This window comes from Pongo abelii, chromosome 10 (genome assembly GCF_028885655.2).
Source record: "Pongo abelii isolate AG06213 chromosome 10, NHGRI_mPonAbe1-v2.0_pri, whole genome shotgun sequence".
Lineage (NCBI taxonomy): Eukaryota > Metazoa > Chordata > Mammalia > Primates > Hominidae > Pongo > Pongo abelii.
The window spans coordinates 27318131-27337786 of record NC_071995.2 but is presented as its reverse complement, the minus strand read 5'-3'; the positions used below and the strand labels follow the sequence as shown (position 1 = coordinate 27337786).

The 19656-nt window shown below is 38.3% G+C and overlaps 1 protein-coding gene and 1 long non-coding RNA gene across 11 annotated transcripts in view; one reads left to right on the top strand and one right to left on the bottom strand.

Annotated features, from left to right (window-relative positions):
* The window catches only part of RASSF8 (Ras association domain family member 8), a 130518-nt gene that overhangs the window by 16670 nt on the left and 94192 nt on the right, over positions 1 to 19656 (bottom strand). For 4 of the 9 annotated variants that reach the window (XM_024257072.3, XM_024257075.3, XM_054527000.2 and 1 more), the window contains 2 exons: positions 17539 to 17749; positions 1487 to 2376 (listed from right to left, as the gene is read on the bottom strand). In XM_024257072.3, coding sequence (XP_024112840.1) covers positions 1487 to 2376; positions 17539 to 17641 — 993 coding nt within the window. In that variant the 5' untranslated portion in view covers positions 17642 to 17749. The remainder of the gene's footprint in view (positions 1 to 1486; positions 2377 to 17538; positions 17750 to 19656) is intronic. The other 5 variants (XM_024257074.3, XM_024257076.3, XM_054527003.2 and 2 more) reach the window with 2 other exon arrangements.
* The window catches only part of LOC134759494 (uncharacterized), a 76805-nt gene that overhangs the window by 13293 nt on the left and 43856 nt on the right, over positions 1 to 19656 (top strand). Inside the window, exons 1-3 of one of the 2 annotated variants that reach the window (XR_010135741.1) lie at positions 841 to 921; positions 9887 to 10070; positions 18363 to 18416. This is a non-coding gene — a long non-coding RNA (uncharacterized LOC134759494). Of the gene's footprint in view, positions 1 to 840; positions 922 to 9886; positions 10071 to 18362; positions 18417 to 19656 lie in introns of those variants that run through there. The other variant, XR_010135740.1, reaches the window with a different exon arrangement.

Sequence of the window (19656 nt, the reverse complement as noted above, 5' to 3'; positions counted from 1 at the left end):
TAAACAGCTTTTCATTTCTTTTTTTCCTCTACTGTATATAAGAAAAAGTACCCTGGCTCTACCCAGGCTGGGTGGGTCTCAAGGATTTGGTAGGGGTTGGGAAGAGATTAGAAGTGAATGGTTGTTTTCTCCACTTATTTGAGTGTAGGGGGTACTTGGGGATATATCAATATTTGATTATCAGACACTTTTCAGTCGGTAGAGGGATTTACTAGTAATGGCTGTAATAAGTTAGTGTTTTCTGTAAGTGATATCAAAAGCAACATAACTTCCACTTGTACCTTTTTTTAAATGTCAAAATGAATCCCAATAGTAAAATACTGACAAATTAGAGGCTGACAAGCTTCTACTGCATGAGAAATTCTTGATTTTCAAAATTTGGGTGGTAGTTTTATCTCTTACTACAGATAATGATGGAGAAAGGAAATCACATCAGTTCTTCCTAAAACCTCAGCTTTCTCTGATTGTGGAACTAACTGTTGATGTTCTAAAGCAGCTCTTCTCAAACTTCACTGTACACAGGTACTACTTGGGCATCCTGTTTCAATGTAGATTCTGAATTTCTTACAAGTAGTACCCTGGAGCTGCCTGGCATGGACTACACTTTGAATAGTAAGCTCTAAACCAGCACAGTCCAACAGAACCTCCTCCAATGGTGGAAATGTTCTGTGTCTACACGGCCCGTACAGCAGCTACTTTAGGGCACTTGAAATGCGACCATGTGTGACTAAAAACAGAATTTTAAATTATTTAATATTTTAATTGCATTATTTAATCTTAATTTAAATTTAAATAGCCATATTGTAATCAATTGTGTCTCTTTCTCGTCCCATCTGATAGAGACTGTTTGATATTTGATACATCTTTGCAACTTCCGCAACATAATCACAGTGTCTTTTCAAGAATGGGTATCCAAGAAATGTAAGTTGAGTGATTAGGGTTTAAGTGGCAAAATAGAACTTCTTGTACGTGAACTAGAAAGGGGGAAAATCAGACAGAAATCTTTGTGCCTCTCTCAGGAAAGCAAAGGAGGGTACTGTGGAGAGGGGAGAAGGGACGGGGGCTGTTTATGTGTCAGGAAAGAAGCTGGGATTGGCTGGCAACAATGGAGAAGTGACAGATAAGCAGTCAGCTAGCCACAACAATCCCTGACCAACCAATCCATGGACAGCTCTTTCAGCTCTGGTTTCCCTATCTCTGAAAGGAGAAGGTGAGATTCACTATCTCATCATTAGTGTCCATTCCATCCCATTATCTAACGCTACAACTGCCACAGTAAGACAAGGCTCTTCCATGGAGAAGGATCCGCAAGGCTACTGCTCCCATCTAAGCTGTCGTTAAGTCACAAGAATTCGACACAAGTTTTAAACAAGGCTGGGTTTCTAATTCTTTGAATATAAGGAAAAATTGACAATGATGAAAAGGAGATTCCAAGAAGATACTATTTTAAATGGGCCAAACATTCTATTTATCAAAGTGTCCTTACCTGTAAGCGTTTGGTGGCTTGTCCAAGAGATCTTTCCACAGCTTTGATGCCATTTTCCAACCTCAGACTCTGCTGGCCTTGAATGTCAATCTCCCCTTTGACCTTACCGATCTTTCCTTTAACCTCTTCCTCATTGACCTGTGCCTCTTGAACTTCCCGTTGCAATTTTTCTGCTTCAAGACCACTTTCCATAGTCCGGATCTGTGCCAAATAGTCCTTTAATTTGTTTTCACATTCTGTTATTTTCTGTCTTATTTCTTGAAGTTGATCCTTCAGCTGTTTTTCATTTTCCTGTTCAATCTGTAATTCATTTTCCCAGAATTCTTCCTCCTCAATTTCTACATCATTTCTTTTGATCTTTTGCTCTAGACGGACAATTTCCTCTTCAAGGTTGGAACTATACTTTTGCTCCCAAAATCTTATTTCTATTTCATTAGATTCCAGCTGTTTTTCAATGGATTGAAGCTTCTCTGTCTGCAGACGGATCAGCTTCTTCAACTCATCTGCTGTTGTTTTGCAGTTATTCAGCACCTTTTGCTTAAACTCAGTTTCTTTACTTTTTCCAAAAATGTCCATTAATCCTTTGGCACCTCCTGTAAATGTCAGTGATTTCCTTTTCGGTTCCCTCCTTTTGATTGATTTGTCAATCTGAGGCCTCAGTTTAGCTAAGGGGGGCAGACTCTGCCTGTATAAAGTTCTTTCAGGAATTCGAGCCACACTGTCTGAAGTGGGTCGCTCACTGAGAGACGGCCCAGTTCGTCGTAGAATGAGCTGCACATCACTAGCATACTGCCCCCATTTGTTTAAGGATATGATAGGATTTTCATGAGGTGCTAAGTGTCTTTCAGTATCTCTCCATTTCTCTATAAGGGTGTACCTTCCAGTTCGACCTATGTAAAAAAGGTAAGAATAACTTGTCAAAATGGGATATGTAATAGTTAAAAAATGGAGTAAGAACGCCATTTGATGATTGTGTATTTTTGATTAGCATCAGAGGGTCAAGTTTGAGTCTAGTCCAGGTTCCTTTAAAACCTTTACTTGAAGATACCAAACCCCTCACGACATGTAACAACATAAAATCAGAAGATGTGTATTGCACATACTCTTTAGGCTTGCTTAGAAATTCAACTTTATACTTTAAACCTTGGTGGGACTCTTATACTCTTGCCAAATACCTGACTGCTTAGAACTTCTCATTTGGGGCAAGACTGAACAAAGTTTATTTTCTAGCTGAAACAAAGGACAACAGTATCGCCATGTGAAGCATGAGGGGCTGGTCCAGGAACTAGGTGGAACTTCAAAACTCAAATACATTTCCACTGTGCAAATCCCTTGGCTTTTTCCACATCAGAACTTGGGAGGGCTGGAGGCCCCACTTCTCCTCCTGAAAGGAGACATGGGGACCAGTGGAGAACTGTGACTCAGCCACAGGAGGTGCCCAGGTCTCCTCTCCATCTCTACCTGAGTGCTCCACCAACCCATCGCTCACACAGCTGACATCTTCCTGGACACCTATGACAAACAAAAAATCAGCTCAATGAAAAAAACTCTTCAAAACAAATTCATATAAAAAGAGGGGCCTGAAGAGAAGACTTGTTCAGTTTTGGTAATATGATAGTATCAAAGATTCTTCTTAAAAAAAAAAAAAAAAACTCAAAGCAAAATATTATTAAAAACAAACCAGCGGGCTGGGTGCAGTGGCTCATGCCTGTAATCCCAGCATTTTGGGAGGCAAAGGTGGGCAGATTTCTTGAGCCCAGGAGTTCGAGACCAGCCTGGGCAACATGGCAAAATCCTCTCTCTACAAATAAAATATGAAAAAGTTAGCCGGGAATGGTGCTGTGCACCTGTAGTCCTAGCTACTTGAGAGGCTGAAATGGGAGAATCGCCTGATCCTGGGAGATCAAGGCTGCAGTGAGCTGTATTGTGTCACTGCACTCCAGCCTGGGTGACAGAGTAAGACTCTGTCTCAAAAAAAAAAAACAGAACAAACACCAGAATACAACCACATCTAACTGAAAAATATACTGAATCTAATAATTATGAAAGTAAGATAAAGTTTCAGAAGAATATGAATGTAATGCCATAAGCTTGAACATGCTTTTTAAATATTTTCATTTAAGATGAGTGGGTCAGATAGATTATTTAAATTGTGAAAAGTGTACATAAATAGTTAATTACAATGAAAAAAAAACCAACGCTGCCATCCAGCAATTATACTTGTATAAACAGCTATTGATTTACCTTCCTGGCTTTCTTTTTTAAATTTCATGAGCTTCTGAGCCAACAGTAGTATTTTTGCAATTACTGCGTCAATAAATGGAAATCTAGATGTGTAAATATCAACACCCATGTATGCAATTCATGAGTAGCACATTAAAAAATGATTTTGCTATAAGCATATGAGTGTGTTCTCCTTTAGGGAAACCTGAATTTGGGGTACAGCTGGAAGTTGGGGTTTTGGAGGCAAATAATCCTACGTGAGTTACTTACTAGATAAGCAGAACAACTTCCCTTCTAAAATGCTTGGCAGATTCTGAGGGTTAGCACCTAACACATTGCCTGGCCCACAGCAGGCATTCAACACATGGTAGCTAGTAAGACATTTTTCCTATAACAAAAGGGCTGACCACAGAATTCCTTTAAATAGTGATGTGTCATCACAATTATCTTTTATTTATTTATTTATTTATTTATTTATTTATTATTTATTTTCTCCCTTCCCTTGCCCAACAATCTGACTTTTAAAAAGCAACTTCCAACTATGTAAACTAGACAGAGATGGGACAAAGGTTCTGGAGTAGAAAGGTTTGGGTTCAAATGTGGCTCTGCCTCCTACTGTGCTTACATGATCTGAACAATTAAATTTCCTTTAGCCTCAGTCTCCTCATCTGTGGGATAAGAGTAGTATTTCCTTATCTGACAAGGTGGTTCTGAGACTCAAGTGAGAATGTAAAATATAAATATGTTTGTGAAATTGAAAAGTGCTAGATAATATTAGTTATGTTTATCAAAATGCCCAGGCTAATAAGGGGGATGAAAAAGAAAACCTTAACAAAATAGATTAGCTTCTTGAAATAAAAAATGTTTCCAGTGATTTTCAGATTAAAAATTACTCTAATTGCTCCCAAAGAAAAACCACATGACACATCTGCAATGTTAAAACTGTCCCATGTGTACAAACTGCTTCAAAAGTCACAGCACTATGCCTATCAACTGCTTTTAGGAATCTCACTCTTCTCTGAACCTCTGTGTCCTCCTTCGGTAACAGGAAGGGTTAGATAAACCGGTAGAGTTCTTTCCAATTCTATCAGCCCAATGAAGTATCTTTAAAAGGAAAACCGAATCATCACATTATATGAACTAAACAAAACATTTTAAAGACCCTAATTTATTCATAATTAAAAATAAAACTAATTTTCTAGTGCTTACTGGTACTGCTACCCTCTGAGAATGTCTTGGTAGGTTATTTAGAATTGCTTTTACTGCCAGTATTGGCTTTTGTTAAATAATGCACATTTAGTACTACTGGGTCAAAAAATTCCATCCAGCAATATAAAAAAGCTGTTTTTAAAAAAGGCAAATGAATTAATAGATTTGATTTTATTATATAAATTGAGTTTTAAATATTTTATATAGGAATTAAATTCCATAATCACTGTTTTTAATATCCATAACTTGGCAGCGCTCTACAGATTATATTTCCTTCATTTACACAGATTCTGATTCCTCCTGCAAAACTCTTTTTAGCGTATTTGACCACATGGATACATTTAGTTATACCTTGTATACTATTTTGATGTAATCTTAAAATGAATAAAAAGGAATATCTATCTGTCTGTCTGTCTATCTATGGCATTTGTAGTTTAAGCTGTTTTTGCATTGTAGGACTGTGTGACACTATCAAATAATTTTGATCCAATTTAGTGGGATAAAAAATACTAATTATACTTTTAAATAGTGAAGCAACTGAGACTAATCCCAAGAATCTTTAAATTTATATACTGAAGAAACTTACACACAGATTTTAATGCATTAATGAGATCTTACTGAATGACTGACATAAATTAAAAGAAAACAGGATAACAGCTTACTTTCACTTAAGAAAGCAGAATACACAACTATAAAGTAACATAACATTTTTGAAAATACACACCAAAACTCAAACAAGGGTCACTCAGAAATTTATGCCCTGAATTCAACCATTTTTTAATACTCCAACAATTTTTATAATTTTAGGAAATTTCTCCTTAGAGTCATAAATCAAAATCATGATTTAAAAGTTACATCTTGCTATTTAGTTAACAAATGTATATTGAACACCACATATTTGTCAGAAACAGTGCCAGGCTCTAGAGAAATAGATTCTACTAAACATCTTCATCACCAACCCTCTGGAGTTTTCATTTTAACTGACATTTGATATTTTCTTCAGTATCAAATCCTCCACACCCCAAAGATGAATATTGGACATTATTCAAAAGAACATGACAAAGAAATGGCACTAATCTCTTATGAATTTAATGCTAACATATCTTCAGGTTTCTGGACATATGAGAAATAATGTCAGTAACACCTGACTTATTCTTTATCTATGGAGGATAAGCTATCCAACAGCACTGAATTTTTCTGAGAGTAGATATTTTGCTTCTTGAGCTATAAATATTTTAATGAAAATTTTGTAAAATACATTACACAGTCCACGACCTCTTATGCAAACTGTAGTGAACACAACTAGGTTTTTCCATAATGACTTAGAATTCTTACAGTGAGCATTGATCTCTGTAACAGAACTTACACTTTATTATCTTATAGCCTGTAAAATGCCTTTGATGCTTTTATATATATCATCTTAGTTAGTTCTGTGAGTTAAGCAGTATAAATATTATGATCCTCGTCTTATCAGTGAAGAAATAAAAGCTTAAAGAATTTTAAGTAATTTTCTGATGACATTTATTTCTTTACTATACTATTTAAGTTCTGAGTGAAACTACTAAAATAACTCTTACCCCACGGTATTTCTTAGAATAACAGTGATACAATAAAAAATTATCTCTGAATATACCTGTCAGCCAGCTGTGCATTCAAACCACAGTTACATCATCCACAGTACATCTTCCCAGTGTATATCACGTAATCACAGAATTACTGTCTACTTAGAATTATATGATAAGCTCACTACTACTAAACATAATAAAAACAGTGGCCGGGCGCGGTGGCTTACGCCTGTAATCCCAGCACTTTGGGAGGCCGAGGTGGGCAGATCACAAGGTCAGGAGATCGAGACCATCCTGGCTAACATGGTGAAACCCCGTCTCTACTAAAAATACCAAAAATTAGCCGGGCGTGGTGGCGGGTGCCTGGAGTCCCAGCTACTCGGGAGGCTGAGGCAGGAGAATGGCGTGAACCTGGGAGGCGAAGCTTGCAGTAAGCGGAGATCACACCACTGCACTACAGCCTGGGTGACAGAGTGAGACTCCGTCTCAAAAAAACAGAGTACCTGTGATTTACTGGGCATTGTGCTGGTTACGTTAAAAAAAAATATAGACCAAAATAAGTAGAAAACACTACAAACCAGAAGATTTTGGGAGCTGTTCATTAACACAGCATAATCGAACCCATCTTGACTGATGCATGCTATGAATTAACATGTATTAACATTCATTAAAATAATATTCTACAGATGTGGAAAATACAGAAGCTAATTAAAATAAAAAATTAGACTATTGTTATAAATATTAAAATTGTAAATGAATATGTGGAAAATTCATTCACAATACAATAAATGAAAAATGAGACAATGCGACTCAAAACTACAAAAAGCATATGAAGAGTATAATTTTTTAAAAGCTCATCTATGGGTACACAAAAAAATTGTTTATTGTTAGGAAGTAGAATCATGAGTGATTCTCTTACCTTCTTTGTGTTTTCTAAATTTCAAGATAATCTACAATAAATAATATTACTTTATAAATGTAGAAAAGTAATCAATTTTTAAATTTCTAAAATTGATATTTTACATGTGAAACTAAGAGTTAAATATGACAAAATACATATTTCTTTCCTTGTCTTCTCAATGACACCAAGTATCAAAGTACTGTGGATCAGAAATCCTTTCCCTCAATCTCCTTGATTTCCTTCTCTTCCTTCTTTCCTCTCTCATCTTTTGTTAGCTGGACTTTTATTTCTGTGTTAAGCTCTAAGCTGCCTGAGGGCAGAAATACATCCTTGTCATATTTTTGGTTTGAGATAAAAGCAAATGCATTTTCTCCATTATAACTTGAGATAGATGATCTGTCAAAGGCTTTCTGTTTCACTTAGATTTGAGAAGCAGTTTAGACTCTGAAAAAAATGCATTTCTGAGATATTTTACAGGGGAAACAAAGTAGAACATTTAAATTGGGAATGTTTCAGAAAGCTCAGGGTGTACAGTGACAAACTCTGAGTGCACTCTTGCAGGACAGTTGAACCACTTCACGCCAAGAAGAGGTTTCAACTAAGGTTTCACTTTTAGTTATTCTGTCATCATTTGAGCATGTGTCCTACATCCATCACCTAAATCTAATCTGTCAAGATTGTCAGATTAGTGTAGAAAAGATTTCTTCCTATAGTATTAGACAGATTCAACATCTTTCATCAAACTATGTTGTTTTTAGCTCTTTGCTAATTCAATTTGATTGATTAGTAGCATGAAGAAAACCTTAGCTGTCATATATATATTTGCAGGTTGACAACTTGGGTGCATATTTTCATAGTAAGTCATTTTGATAGTTTCTATGGTTTCCTAAAAATAATTTTAACTATCCAGAAAAAAACCTGTAACTCCTAATCAAGAATACACTGTGTGTGTGTGTGTGTATGTGTGTGTGTGTGCGCGCGCGTGCACGCGTGTGTGTAGTGCCCCCATGAGGCAAAGACATGCACTTAAACCTAAGAAACCAGTCTACAAATTGCTTCACTATACATTCTTGACAGCCACCTGTGGTTCTGTTCATCAGTCTATGCTCTACTAATAATCTAGCTAGCCACTTACTGTGTTAGGCCTTGGAAGTTCTGAGGTTGCTTTTCAGAGCAGCAATTTTCTCTAATTAATAAACCCTCACCACAGAAACCAGGATCCACAGCGCTCGGCTACTTGCCAGTGGAGTCATCTCCAGATGAATTCTGAGTTCAATGAAGTATTTACGATACAGAAAGAGTTGTTTGGCCAAGTTTGGAGGAATATCATAAAACATTTGTATTCAAGTTGTCAACTTTTCAAAACAGCTCTTGGATTGAGTTATTGAGAAAGTAAAAATGGGAGGGTAGATTTAGTTAAAATGTCTTTCTGGCTTGTTCACAAATAAGTATACTCTGTAGTCCAAGTGGGCAAGCACATACATGGTACCTCCGGGCATTTTCCCCTTGAAATTCTGTGTAAAAAGTGTGATTATGCAAACAAGCCCATCAAAAAGTGGGCAAAGGATATGAACAAACACTTCTCAAAAGAAGACATTTATGTAGCCAAAAGACACATGAAAAAATGCTCACCATCACTGTCCATCAGAGAAATGCAAATCAAAACCACAATGAGATACCATCTCACACCAGTTGGAATGGCGATCATTAAAAAGTCAGGAAACAACAGATGCTGGAGAGGATGTGGAGAAATAGGAATATTTTTACACTGTTGGTGGGACTGTAAACTAGTTCAACCCTTGTGGAAGACAGTGTGGTGATTCCTCAAGGATCTAGAACTAGAAATACCATTTGACCCAGCCATCCCATTACTGGGTATATACCCAAAGGATTATAAATCAGGCTGCTATAAAGACACATGCACACATATGTTTATTGCAGCACTATTCACAATAGCAAAGACTTGGAACCAACCCAAATGTCCATCAATGATAGACTGGATTAAGAAAATGTTGCACATATACACCATGGAATACTATGCAGCCATAAAAAAGGATGAGTTCATGTCCTTTGTAGGGATATGGATGAAGCTGGAAACCATCATTCTGAGCAAACTATCGCAAGGACAGAAAACCAAACACCACATGTTCTCACTCATAGGTGGGAACTGAACAATGAGAACAGTTGGACACAGGGCAGAGAACACTGCACACCAGGCCTGTTGTGGGGTGGGGGGATGGGGTAGGGATAGCATTAGGAGAAATACCCAATGTAAATGACTTAATGGGTGCAGCACACCAACATGGCACATATATACATATGTAACAAACCTGCATGTTGTGCACATGTACCCTAGATCTTAAAGTATAATTTTAAAAAAAATGGAACTTCACACACACACACACACACACACAAAAGTGTGATTATGGACAGATGCAGCTTATAGCACTACTCAACTACCTTGACTTTTGTAAAAACTACTTTTTTTTTTTTCTTTTTTAGCACTGTCCATGGCTTAATTCCCAAATATAACAAGGAAAGCCAGGTTTGACAATTAATAAACGTAGTCTTCACTAAGAAAAAAAAAAGCTGAAGGAGCCAAGATGGCCGAATAGGAACAGCTCCGGTCTACAGCTCCCAGCGCGAGCGACGCAGAAGACGGGTGATTTCTGCATTTCCATCTGAGGTACCGTGTTCATCTCACTAGGGAGTGCCAGACAGTGGGCGCAGGTCAGTGGGTGAGTGCACCGTGCGCCAGCCGAAGCAGGGGCGAGGCATTGCCTCACTCGGGAAGCGCAAGGGGTCAGGGAGTTCCCCTTCCAGGGGTGACAGACGGCACCTGGAAAATCGGGCCACTCCCACCCGAATACTGTGCTTTTCCGACAGGCTTAGGAAACGGTGCCCCAGGAGAGTATAGCCCGCACCTGGCTCAGAGGGTCCTACACCCACGGAGTCTCGCTGATTGCTAGCACAGCAGTCTGAGATCAAACAGCAAGTCGGCAGCGAGGCTGGGGGAGGGGCGCCCGCCATTGCCCAGGCTCGCTTAGGTAAACAAAGCAGCCTGGAAGCTTGAACTGGGTGGAGCCCACCACAGCTCAAGGAGGCCTGCCTGCCTCTGTAGGCTCCACCTCTGGGGGCAGGACACAGACAAACAAAAAGACAGCAGTAACCTCTGCAGACTTAAATGTCCCTGTCTGACAGCTGTGAGGAGAGCAGTGGTTCTCCCAGCACGCAGCTGGAGATCTGAGAACGGGCTGACTGCCTCCTCAAGTGGGTCCCTGACCCCGACCCCCGAGCAGCCTAACTGGGAGGCACCCCCCAGCAGGGGCAGACTGACACCTCACACGGCCGGCCAGGTACTCCAACAGACCTGCAGCTGAGGGTTCTGTCTGTTAGAAGGAAAGCTAACAGAAAGGACATCCACACCAAAAACCCATCTGTACATCACCATCATCAAAGACCAAAAGTAGATAAAACCACAAAGATGGGGAAAAAACAGAGCAGAAAAACTGGAAACTCTAAAAAGCAGAGTACCTCTCCTCCTCCAAAGGAACGCAGTTCCTCACCAGCAACGGAACAAAGCTGGACGGAGAATGACTTTGACGAGCTGAGAGAAGAAGGCTTCAGACGATCAAATTACTCCGAGCTACGGGAGGATATTCAAACCAAAGGCAAAGAAGTTGAAAACTTTGAAAAAAATTTAGAAGAATGTATAACTAGAATAACCAATACAGAGAAGTGCTTAAAGGAGCTGATGGAGCTGAAAACCAAGGCTCGAGAACTACGTGAAGAATGCAGAAGCCTCAGGAGCCGATGCGATCAAATGGAAGAAAGGGTATCATCCCTGGAAGATGAAATGAATGAAATGAAGCGAGAAGGGAAGTTTAGAGAAAAAAGAATAAAAAGAAACGAGCAAAGCCTCCAAGAAATGTGGGACTATGTGAAAAGACCAAATCTACGTCTGATTGGTGTACCGGAAAGTGACGGGGAGAATGGAAACAAGTTGGAAAACACTCTGCAGGATATTATCCAGGAGAACTTCCCCAATCTAGCAAGGCAGGCCAACATTCAGATTCAGGAAATACAGAGAACGCCACAAAGATACTCCTCGAGAAGAGCAACTCCAAGACACATAATTGTCAGATTCACCAAAGTTGAAATGAAGGAAAAAATGTTAAGGGCAGCCAGAGAGAAAGGTCGGGTTACCATCAAAGGGAAGCCCATCAGACTAACAGTGGATCTCTCGGCAGAAACCCTACAAGCCAGAAGAGAGTGGGGGCCAATATTCAACATTCTTAAAGAAAAGAATTTTCAACCCAGAATTTCATATCCTGCCAAACTAAGCTTCATAAGTGAAGGAGAAATAAAATACTTTACAGACAAGCAAATGCTGAGAGATTTTGTCACCACCAGGCCTGCCCTAAAAGAGCTCCTGAAGGAAGCGCTAAACATGGAAAGGCATAACCGGTACCAGCCACTGCAAAATCATACCGAAATGTAAAGAACATCGAGACTAGGAAGAGACTGCATCAACTAACGAGCAAAATATCCAGCTAACATCATAATGACAGGATCAAATTCACACATAACAATATTAACTTTAAATGTAAATGGACTAAATGCTCCAATTAAAAGACACAGACTGGCAAACTGGATAAAGACTCAAGACCCATCAGTGTGCTGTATTCAGGAAACCCATCTCACGTGCAGAGACACACATAGGCTCAAAATAAAAGGATGGAGGAAGATCTACCAAGCAAATGGAAAACAAAAAAAGGCAGGGGTTGCAATCCTAGTCTCTGATAAAACAGACTTTAAACCAACAAAGATCAAAAGAGACAAAGAAGGCCATTACATAATGGTAAAGGGATTAATTCAACAAGAAGAGCTAACTATCCTAAATATATATGCACCCAATACAGGAGCACCCAGATTCATAAAGCAAGTCCTGAGTGACCTACAAAGAGACTTAGACTCCCACACATTAATAATGGGAGACTTTAACACCCCACTATCAACATTAGACAGATCAACGAGACAGAAAGTCAACAAGGATACCCAGGAATTGAACTCAGCTCTGCACCAAGCGGACCTAATAGACATCTACAGAACTCTCCACCCCAAATCAACAGAATATACATTTTTTTCAGCACCACACCACACCTATTCCAAAATTGACCATATACTTGGAAGTAAAGCTCTCCTCAATAAATGTAAAAGAACAGAAATTGTAACAAACTGTCTCTCAGATCACAGTGCAATCAAGCTAGAACTCAGGATTAAGAATCTCACTCAAAACCGCTCAACTACGTGGAAACTGAACAACCTGCTCCTGAATGACTACTGGGTACATAACGAAATGAAGGCAGAAATAAAGATGTTCTTTGAAACCAACGAGAACCAAGACACAACATACCAGAATCTCTGGGATGCATTCAAAGCAGTGTGTAGAGGGAAATTTATAGCACTAAATGCCCACAAGAGAAAGCAGGAAAGATCCAAAATTGACACCCTAACATCACAATTAAAAGAACTAGAAAAGCAAGAGCAAACACATTCAAAAGCTAGCAGAAGGCAAGAAATAACTAAAATCAGAGCAGAACTGAAGGAAATAGAGACACAAAAAACCCTTCAAAAAATTAATGAATCCAGGAGCTGGTTTTTTGAAAGGATCAACAAAATTGATAGACCGCTAGCAAGATTAATAAAGAAAAAAAGAGAGAAGAATCAAATAGATGCAATAAAAAATGATAAAGGGGATATCACCACCGATCCCACAGAAATACAAACTACCATCAGAGAATATTACAAACACCTCTATGCGAATAAACTAGAAAATCTAGAAGAAATGGATAAATTCCTCAACACATACACCCTCCCAAGATTAAACCAGGAAGAAGTTGAATCTCTGAATAGACCAATAACAGGCTCTGAAATTGTGGCAATAATCAATAGCTTACCAACCAAAAAAAGTCCAGGTCCAGATGGATTCACAGCCGAATTCTACCAGAGGTACAAGGAGGAGCTGGTACCATTCCTTCTGAAACTATTCCAATCAATAGAAAAAGAGGGAATCCTCCCTAACTCATTTTATGAGGCCAGCATCATCCTGATACCAAAGCCTGGCAGAGACACAACAAAAAAAGAGAATTTTAGACCAATATCCTTGATGAACATTGATGCAAAAATCCTCAATAAAATACTGGCAAACAGAATCCAGCAGCACATCAAAAAGCTTATCCACCATGATCAAGTGGGCTTCATCCCTGGGATGCAAGGCTGGTTCAATATACGCAAATCAATAAATGTAATCCAGCATATAAACAGAATGAAAGACAAAAACCACATGATTATCTCAATAGATGCAGAAAAGGCCTTTGACAAAATTCAACAACTCTTCATGCTAAAAACTCTCAATAAATTAGGAATTGATGGGACGTATCTCAAAATAATAAGAGCTATTTATGACAAACCCACAGCCAATATCATACTGAATGGGCAAAAACTGGAAGCATTCCCTTTGAAAACTGGCACAAGACAGGGATGCCCTCTCTCACCACTTCTATTCAACATAGTGTTGGAAGTTCTGGCCAGGGCAATTAGGCAGGAGAAGGAAATCAAGGGTATTCAACTAGGAAAAGAGGAAGTCAAATTGTCCCTGTTTGCAGATGACATGATAGTATATCTAGAAAACCCCATTGTCTCAGCCCAAAATCTCCTTAAGCTGATAAGCAACTTCAGCAAAGTCTCAGGATACAAAATCAATGTGCAAAAATCACAAGCATTCTTATACATCAATAACAGACAAACAGATAGCCAAATCATGAGTGAACTCCCATTCACAATTGCTTCAAAGAGAATAAAATACCTAGGAATCCAACTTACAAGGGATGTGAAAGACCTCTTCAAGGAGAACTACAAACCACTGCTCAAGGAAATAAAAGAGGATACAAACAAATGGAAGAACATTCCATGCTCATGGGTAGGAAGAATCAATATCATGAAAATGGCCATCCTTCCCAAGGTAATTTACAGATTCAATGCCATCCCCATCAAGCTACCAATGACTTTCTTCACAGAACTGGAAAAAACTACTTTAAAGTTCATATGGAACCAAAAAAGAGCCCGCATCGCCAAGTCAATCCTAAGCCAAAAGAACAAAGCTGGAGGCATCACACTACCTGACTTCAAACTATACTACAAGGCTACAGTAACCAAAACAGCATGGTACTGGTACCAAAACAGAGATATAGATCAATGGAACAGAACAGAGCCATCAGAAATAATGCCACATATCTACAAGTATCTGATCTTTGACAAACCTGACAAAAACAAGAAATGGGGAAAGGATTCCCTATTTAATAAATGGTGCTGGGAAAACTGGCTAGCCATATGTAGAAAGCTGAAACTGGATCCCTTCCTTACACCTTATACAAAAATCAATTCAAGATGGATTAAAGACTTAAATGTTAGACCTAAAACCATAAAAACCCTAGAAGAAAACCTAGGCATTACCATTCAGGACATAGGCATGGGCAAGGACTTCATGTCTAAAACACCAAAAGCAATGGCAACAAAAGCCAAAATTGACAAATGGGATCTAATTAAACTAAAGAGCTTCTGCACAGCAAAAGAAACTACCATCAGAGTGAACAGGCAACCTACAAAATGGGAGAAAATTTTCGCAACCTACTCATCTGACAAAGGGCTAATATCCAGAATCTACAATGAACTCCAACAAATTTACAAGAAAAAAACAAACAACCCCATCAAAAAGTGGGTGAAGGACATGAACAGACACTTCTCAAAAGAAGACATTTACGCAGCCAAAAAACACATGAAAAAATGCTCACCATCACTGGCCATCAGAGAAATGCAAATCAAAACCACAATGAGATACCATCTCACACCAGTTAGAATGGCAATCATTAAAAAGTCCGGAAACAACAGGTGCTGGAGAGGATGTGGAGAAATAGGAACACTTTTACACTGTTGGTGGGACTGTAAACTAGTTCAACCCTTGTGGAAGTCAGTGTGGCGATTCCTCAGGGATCTAGAACTAGAAATTCCATTCGACCCAGCCATCCCATTACTGGGTATATACCCAAAGGACTATAAATCATGCTGCTATAAAGACACATGCACACGTATGTTTATTGCGGCATTATTCACAATAGCAAAGACTTGGAACCAACCCAAATGTCCAACAATGATAGACTGGATTAAGAAAATGTGGCACATATACACCATGGAATACTATGCAGCCATAAAAAATGATGAGTTCACGTCCTTTGTAGGGACACGGATGAAATTGGAAATCATCATTCTCAGTAAACTATCGCAAGAACAAAAAACCAAACACTGCATATTCTCACTCATAGGTGGGAATTGAACAATGAGAACACATGGACACAGGAAGGGGAACATCACATTCTGGGGACTGTTGTGGGGTGGGGGGAGGGGGGAGGGATAGCATTGGGAGATATACCTAATGCTAGATGACGAGTTGGTGGGTGCAGTGCACCAGCATGGCACATGTATACATATGTAACTTACCTGCACATTGTGCACATGTACCATAAAACCTAAAGTATAATAATAATAATAATAATAATAATAATAATAATAATAAAAGAAAAAAAAAAGAAAAAAAAGCTGTATATTTTAATTCACATAAATTAAGTGAAGCTCTTAATACTGACAATTACTAAATAAGCTCATAGAAAGAATATGAAAAAATTAAATGCCTTAATTTTCTCCTCTTTAATAATTAAACTTAAGTCTACATATATATGATTCTCAAATGCAAAAAGAGTTTCACTGGATGTGAAAGCCCAGAATTTTCAGCATTGCTGCAATATATTCTTGTGCAATAGTGTTTAAGGAAAAATCAAAAGATGTCAATATTAGAAGAAAGTCTCTGTCTTGTATAGGGCACTGTAAACCTCTAACAGTGCATCTGCCACATCACAGGTGGCACAATCATCTCTACCAAATGCTAAAGTGCCTTGGCAACAGTATGACTCATTTCAATGCTGAGCTAATTGACATGCTTCCAATATAAACTGGCAAGACATAAAATCAACTTTTGATAAGGAGCTCAAAGACAAAGAGGCCCTGAGCACTTAGCATGGTGCTGGCCACACAGCTTCCTCTTAATACACGTTTGTTAGATGAAAGATTTAAGATGCAAATATAAACTTGGACCCATATTGCTGGTTTTACTGATGCAGGTGTTTATGCCCTCATCATTTAAGGCAACTAAATATACATAAACTATGATGAAGATAAGCTTAAAATAAATAAGAAGGAAGGGTAAAACATGGTAGGAGGATAACATGAAGCCAAGAGCTGTGCTTCATTTTCACTGTATAATAAGATTTTATTTTATTTTATTTTATTTTATTTTATTTATTGAGACCGAGTTTCGCTCTGTCACCCAAGCTGTAGTGCAGTGGCATGATCTTGGCTCACTGCAACCTCTGTCTCCTGGGTTGAAGCCATTCTCCTTCCTCAGCCTCCATAGTAGCTGGGATTACAGGTGCGCACCGCCACGCCCGGCTAATTTTTGTAGTTTTATTAAAGACGGGTTTGACCATGTTTGCCAGGCTGGTCTCAAACTCCTGACCTCAAGTGATCTGCCTGCCTCAGCTTCCCAAAGTGCTGGGATTACAGGCCTGAGCCACCATGCCCGGCCAATCATAAGATTTTAAAAGTATACATTATCTTTCCAGTGAAGAACGATGTTATTTCATTTGTTGTATTTTCTAAAAGTATGGAGAAATAAACAATAGGTGGGATTTTTCCTAATGAGAGATTCTGGGAACTAAGAATCTAAATCCTTAATCTGGGTCTAAATTTTGGCTCAGGGAAACATCTTTAGTTTCAGAAGTCACTGTTTAGGCTGAACAACAGGAGAGGAGAAGGCAGTGTAGATGTTAACTCAGGGTTAGTAAAATCTAGGGGTGTCAGAGAACAAGCATCATCACAGATTTACCTAAATACAGGCAAACTTTAATAAGTATAAGAGTGCCCGTGAGACTTATTATGGAACCAAATGAACAAAATCCCCTAGAAATCTATATTTAAAACAAACACATACAACGAAAGTAAGCACAATGTACTTTTCTCAGATACCCACAGAGTTCACTTACCTATTGCTTGAGCTAAGGCTATGACAACCTCCTGGCAAGTTGTGACTTCAGTGACTCCACAAACAATCCTCTGAACTCCATCCACCCATACTTTAAGTTCCATGGTGCACCGTCCAGTCACTCAAGGCCCCTGAGAGTGGTCATCAGGGTGTTAGGTCATGTCTCTAGCTGCAGGAACACGGAGTGGAGAAGGCTGAGTCTATGTAGTCTGCTAAAAAAGGGCAAAAAATCACTTGTAATAAAATGAATCAACATTTCTTCTATTAAGTATGTAAGTATTACACAAAACAAATTTTAACATATCATAATCTCACTGAAGTACACAGGCTTATTTTACAGAAATGAATTAAGCAACACAAATGCAACTACAGTCACCTATCATGACAGTGTTTCATATTACAACTATTTTTATCATAATTTTAATCATGAACTCATGCTCCATTAGGTCAAAAATTCCTATTTAGTTGCCAAGCCCTATTCAATATATGCGCTGTTTTTCTGTCCTGTTTTTTTCTTTTTGGATTATTAGGATAATTTCTGAGGCAAAAATAAAGAAAAAAAGTTTGTCATTTTAGGAATTATCAATAAAACTGAACCACTTTGCAGTGTGCAGTGTTTTGCCAATATTGAGTATTAACAAATTTAAGAACAGTTGTCAAAGTATCTTACTCAGCTCACATTCCTGATTTAAAACAAACAAACAAAAAAACTGCTACCTGCCTGCCTTCCTAATATCAATTTCCCTTATTATTTCATTCTCTCTTCTCATGTACGATGTCTTGACAACTGTTTTAAATGTGTCCCTTGCCTCCCTCTCCCCACAGGACAAAGAGTGTCTTCCCGCTGAAATGCCAACACCAGGCACAGCATGAAGACAGGTGGGTAAAAAATCTTAGTCGAAGGAAACGAATTCCTTTGACGACCAACAGTTTCGTCATGTATGAACTGTTTATCCTTTTCTCATTTAACTGGGTTTGACAGTTTTCTTAAATTACAAGAGTTATTCAAAAAATATAAACATTAACCCTTTGTTCTACTTGCTGTGTTTACCCAGTGTTTGATTTTGTATTTGGCTGCATTACATGCCAAGCAGAAATTTTTACTTTATCATATAGTCAAACCAAATATTCTTTATTTCCTGTATTGCTAAGTTAAAGAAATGTAAGAAAGCCAGTAAATAAAGTTAAACAAGTTCCTTTACAGCTAGACTTCTCTGAGACTTTAATAGGCTGGTGTGCACTCTAAATTTCAAAGGAGAGTTTTATGCTGCCCAATCTAGAGAACATTTAAGAAAACAGAAAAGTTCTGACTTGTTTCCTCTTCTGCGAGGCACTCTATTTACTAAAAATAGAATATGTTTTATTCTTTCTTGGGATAAAATTAAGGTATCAAAAATGGCCAAAGATTAATATATTGCTTTATTAAATTTTTGTAAAAGCTGGATTAAAGTCTATTTAAAGTGCCTTCTTATTCATTAAATATCTTAAACTTGGGAAATCAAGCAAGAAAGGGTACAGATCTCATTAAAGCCCCCCTGCCACCAAGAAACTCATCATTTCAAATGATCCTATGGGACTTTTTTTTTTCAGTTGTGGAAGAAAACATAAGATCTATCCATTTAACACATTTTTAAGTACATGATACAGTATTATTAACTACAGGCATCATGTTGGACAGCAGATCTCTAGAACTTACTCATAATTGTGTAACTGAAACTTTATACCCCTTCTACAAGCAACTGCCCATTTCGCTCTGTCTGCAGCCCCCAACAACTTACATTCTATTCTCTGTTTCTATAAATCTGATGTTAGGTATCTCACAGAAGTTTTATATTCCTTTTTAGACTTTAGCATATTGCCACATATTTTCCTATATGAATTATCATTATTTCACTTTGAACTTTTAGTCATATATTGAATCATTAATTCAACACAGTATTGGAAATTCAGGCCAGGGCAATCAGGCAAGAGAAAGAAATAAAGTGTAGTCAAATGGGAAGAGAGGAAGTCAAGTTGTCTTTCTTTGCAGATGACGTGATCCAATATCTGGAAAACCCCATAGTCTCAGCCCAAAATACTCCCCTCTAGGAGCTGTAACCCTGATCTTTGTATCAGCTCC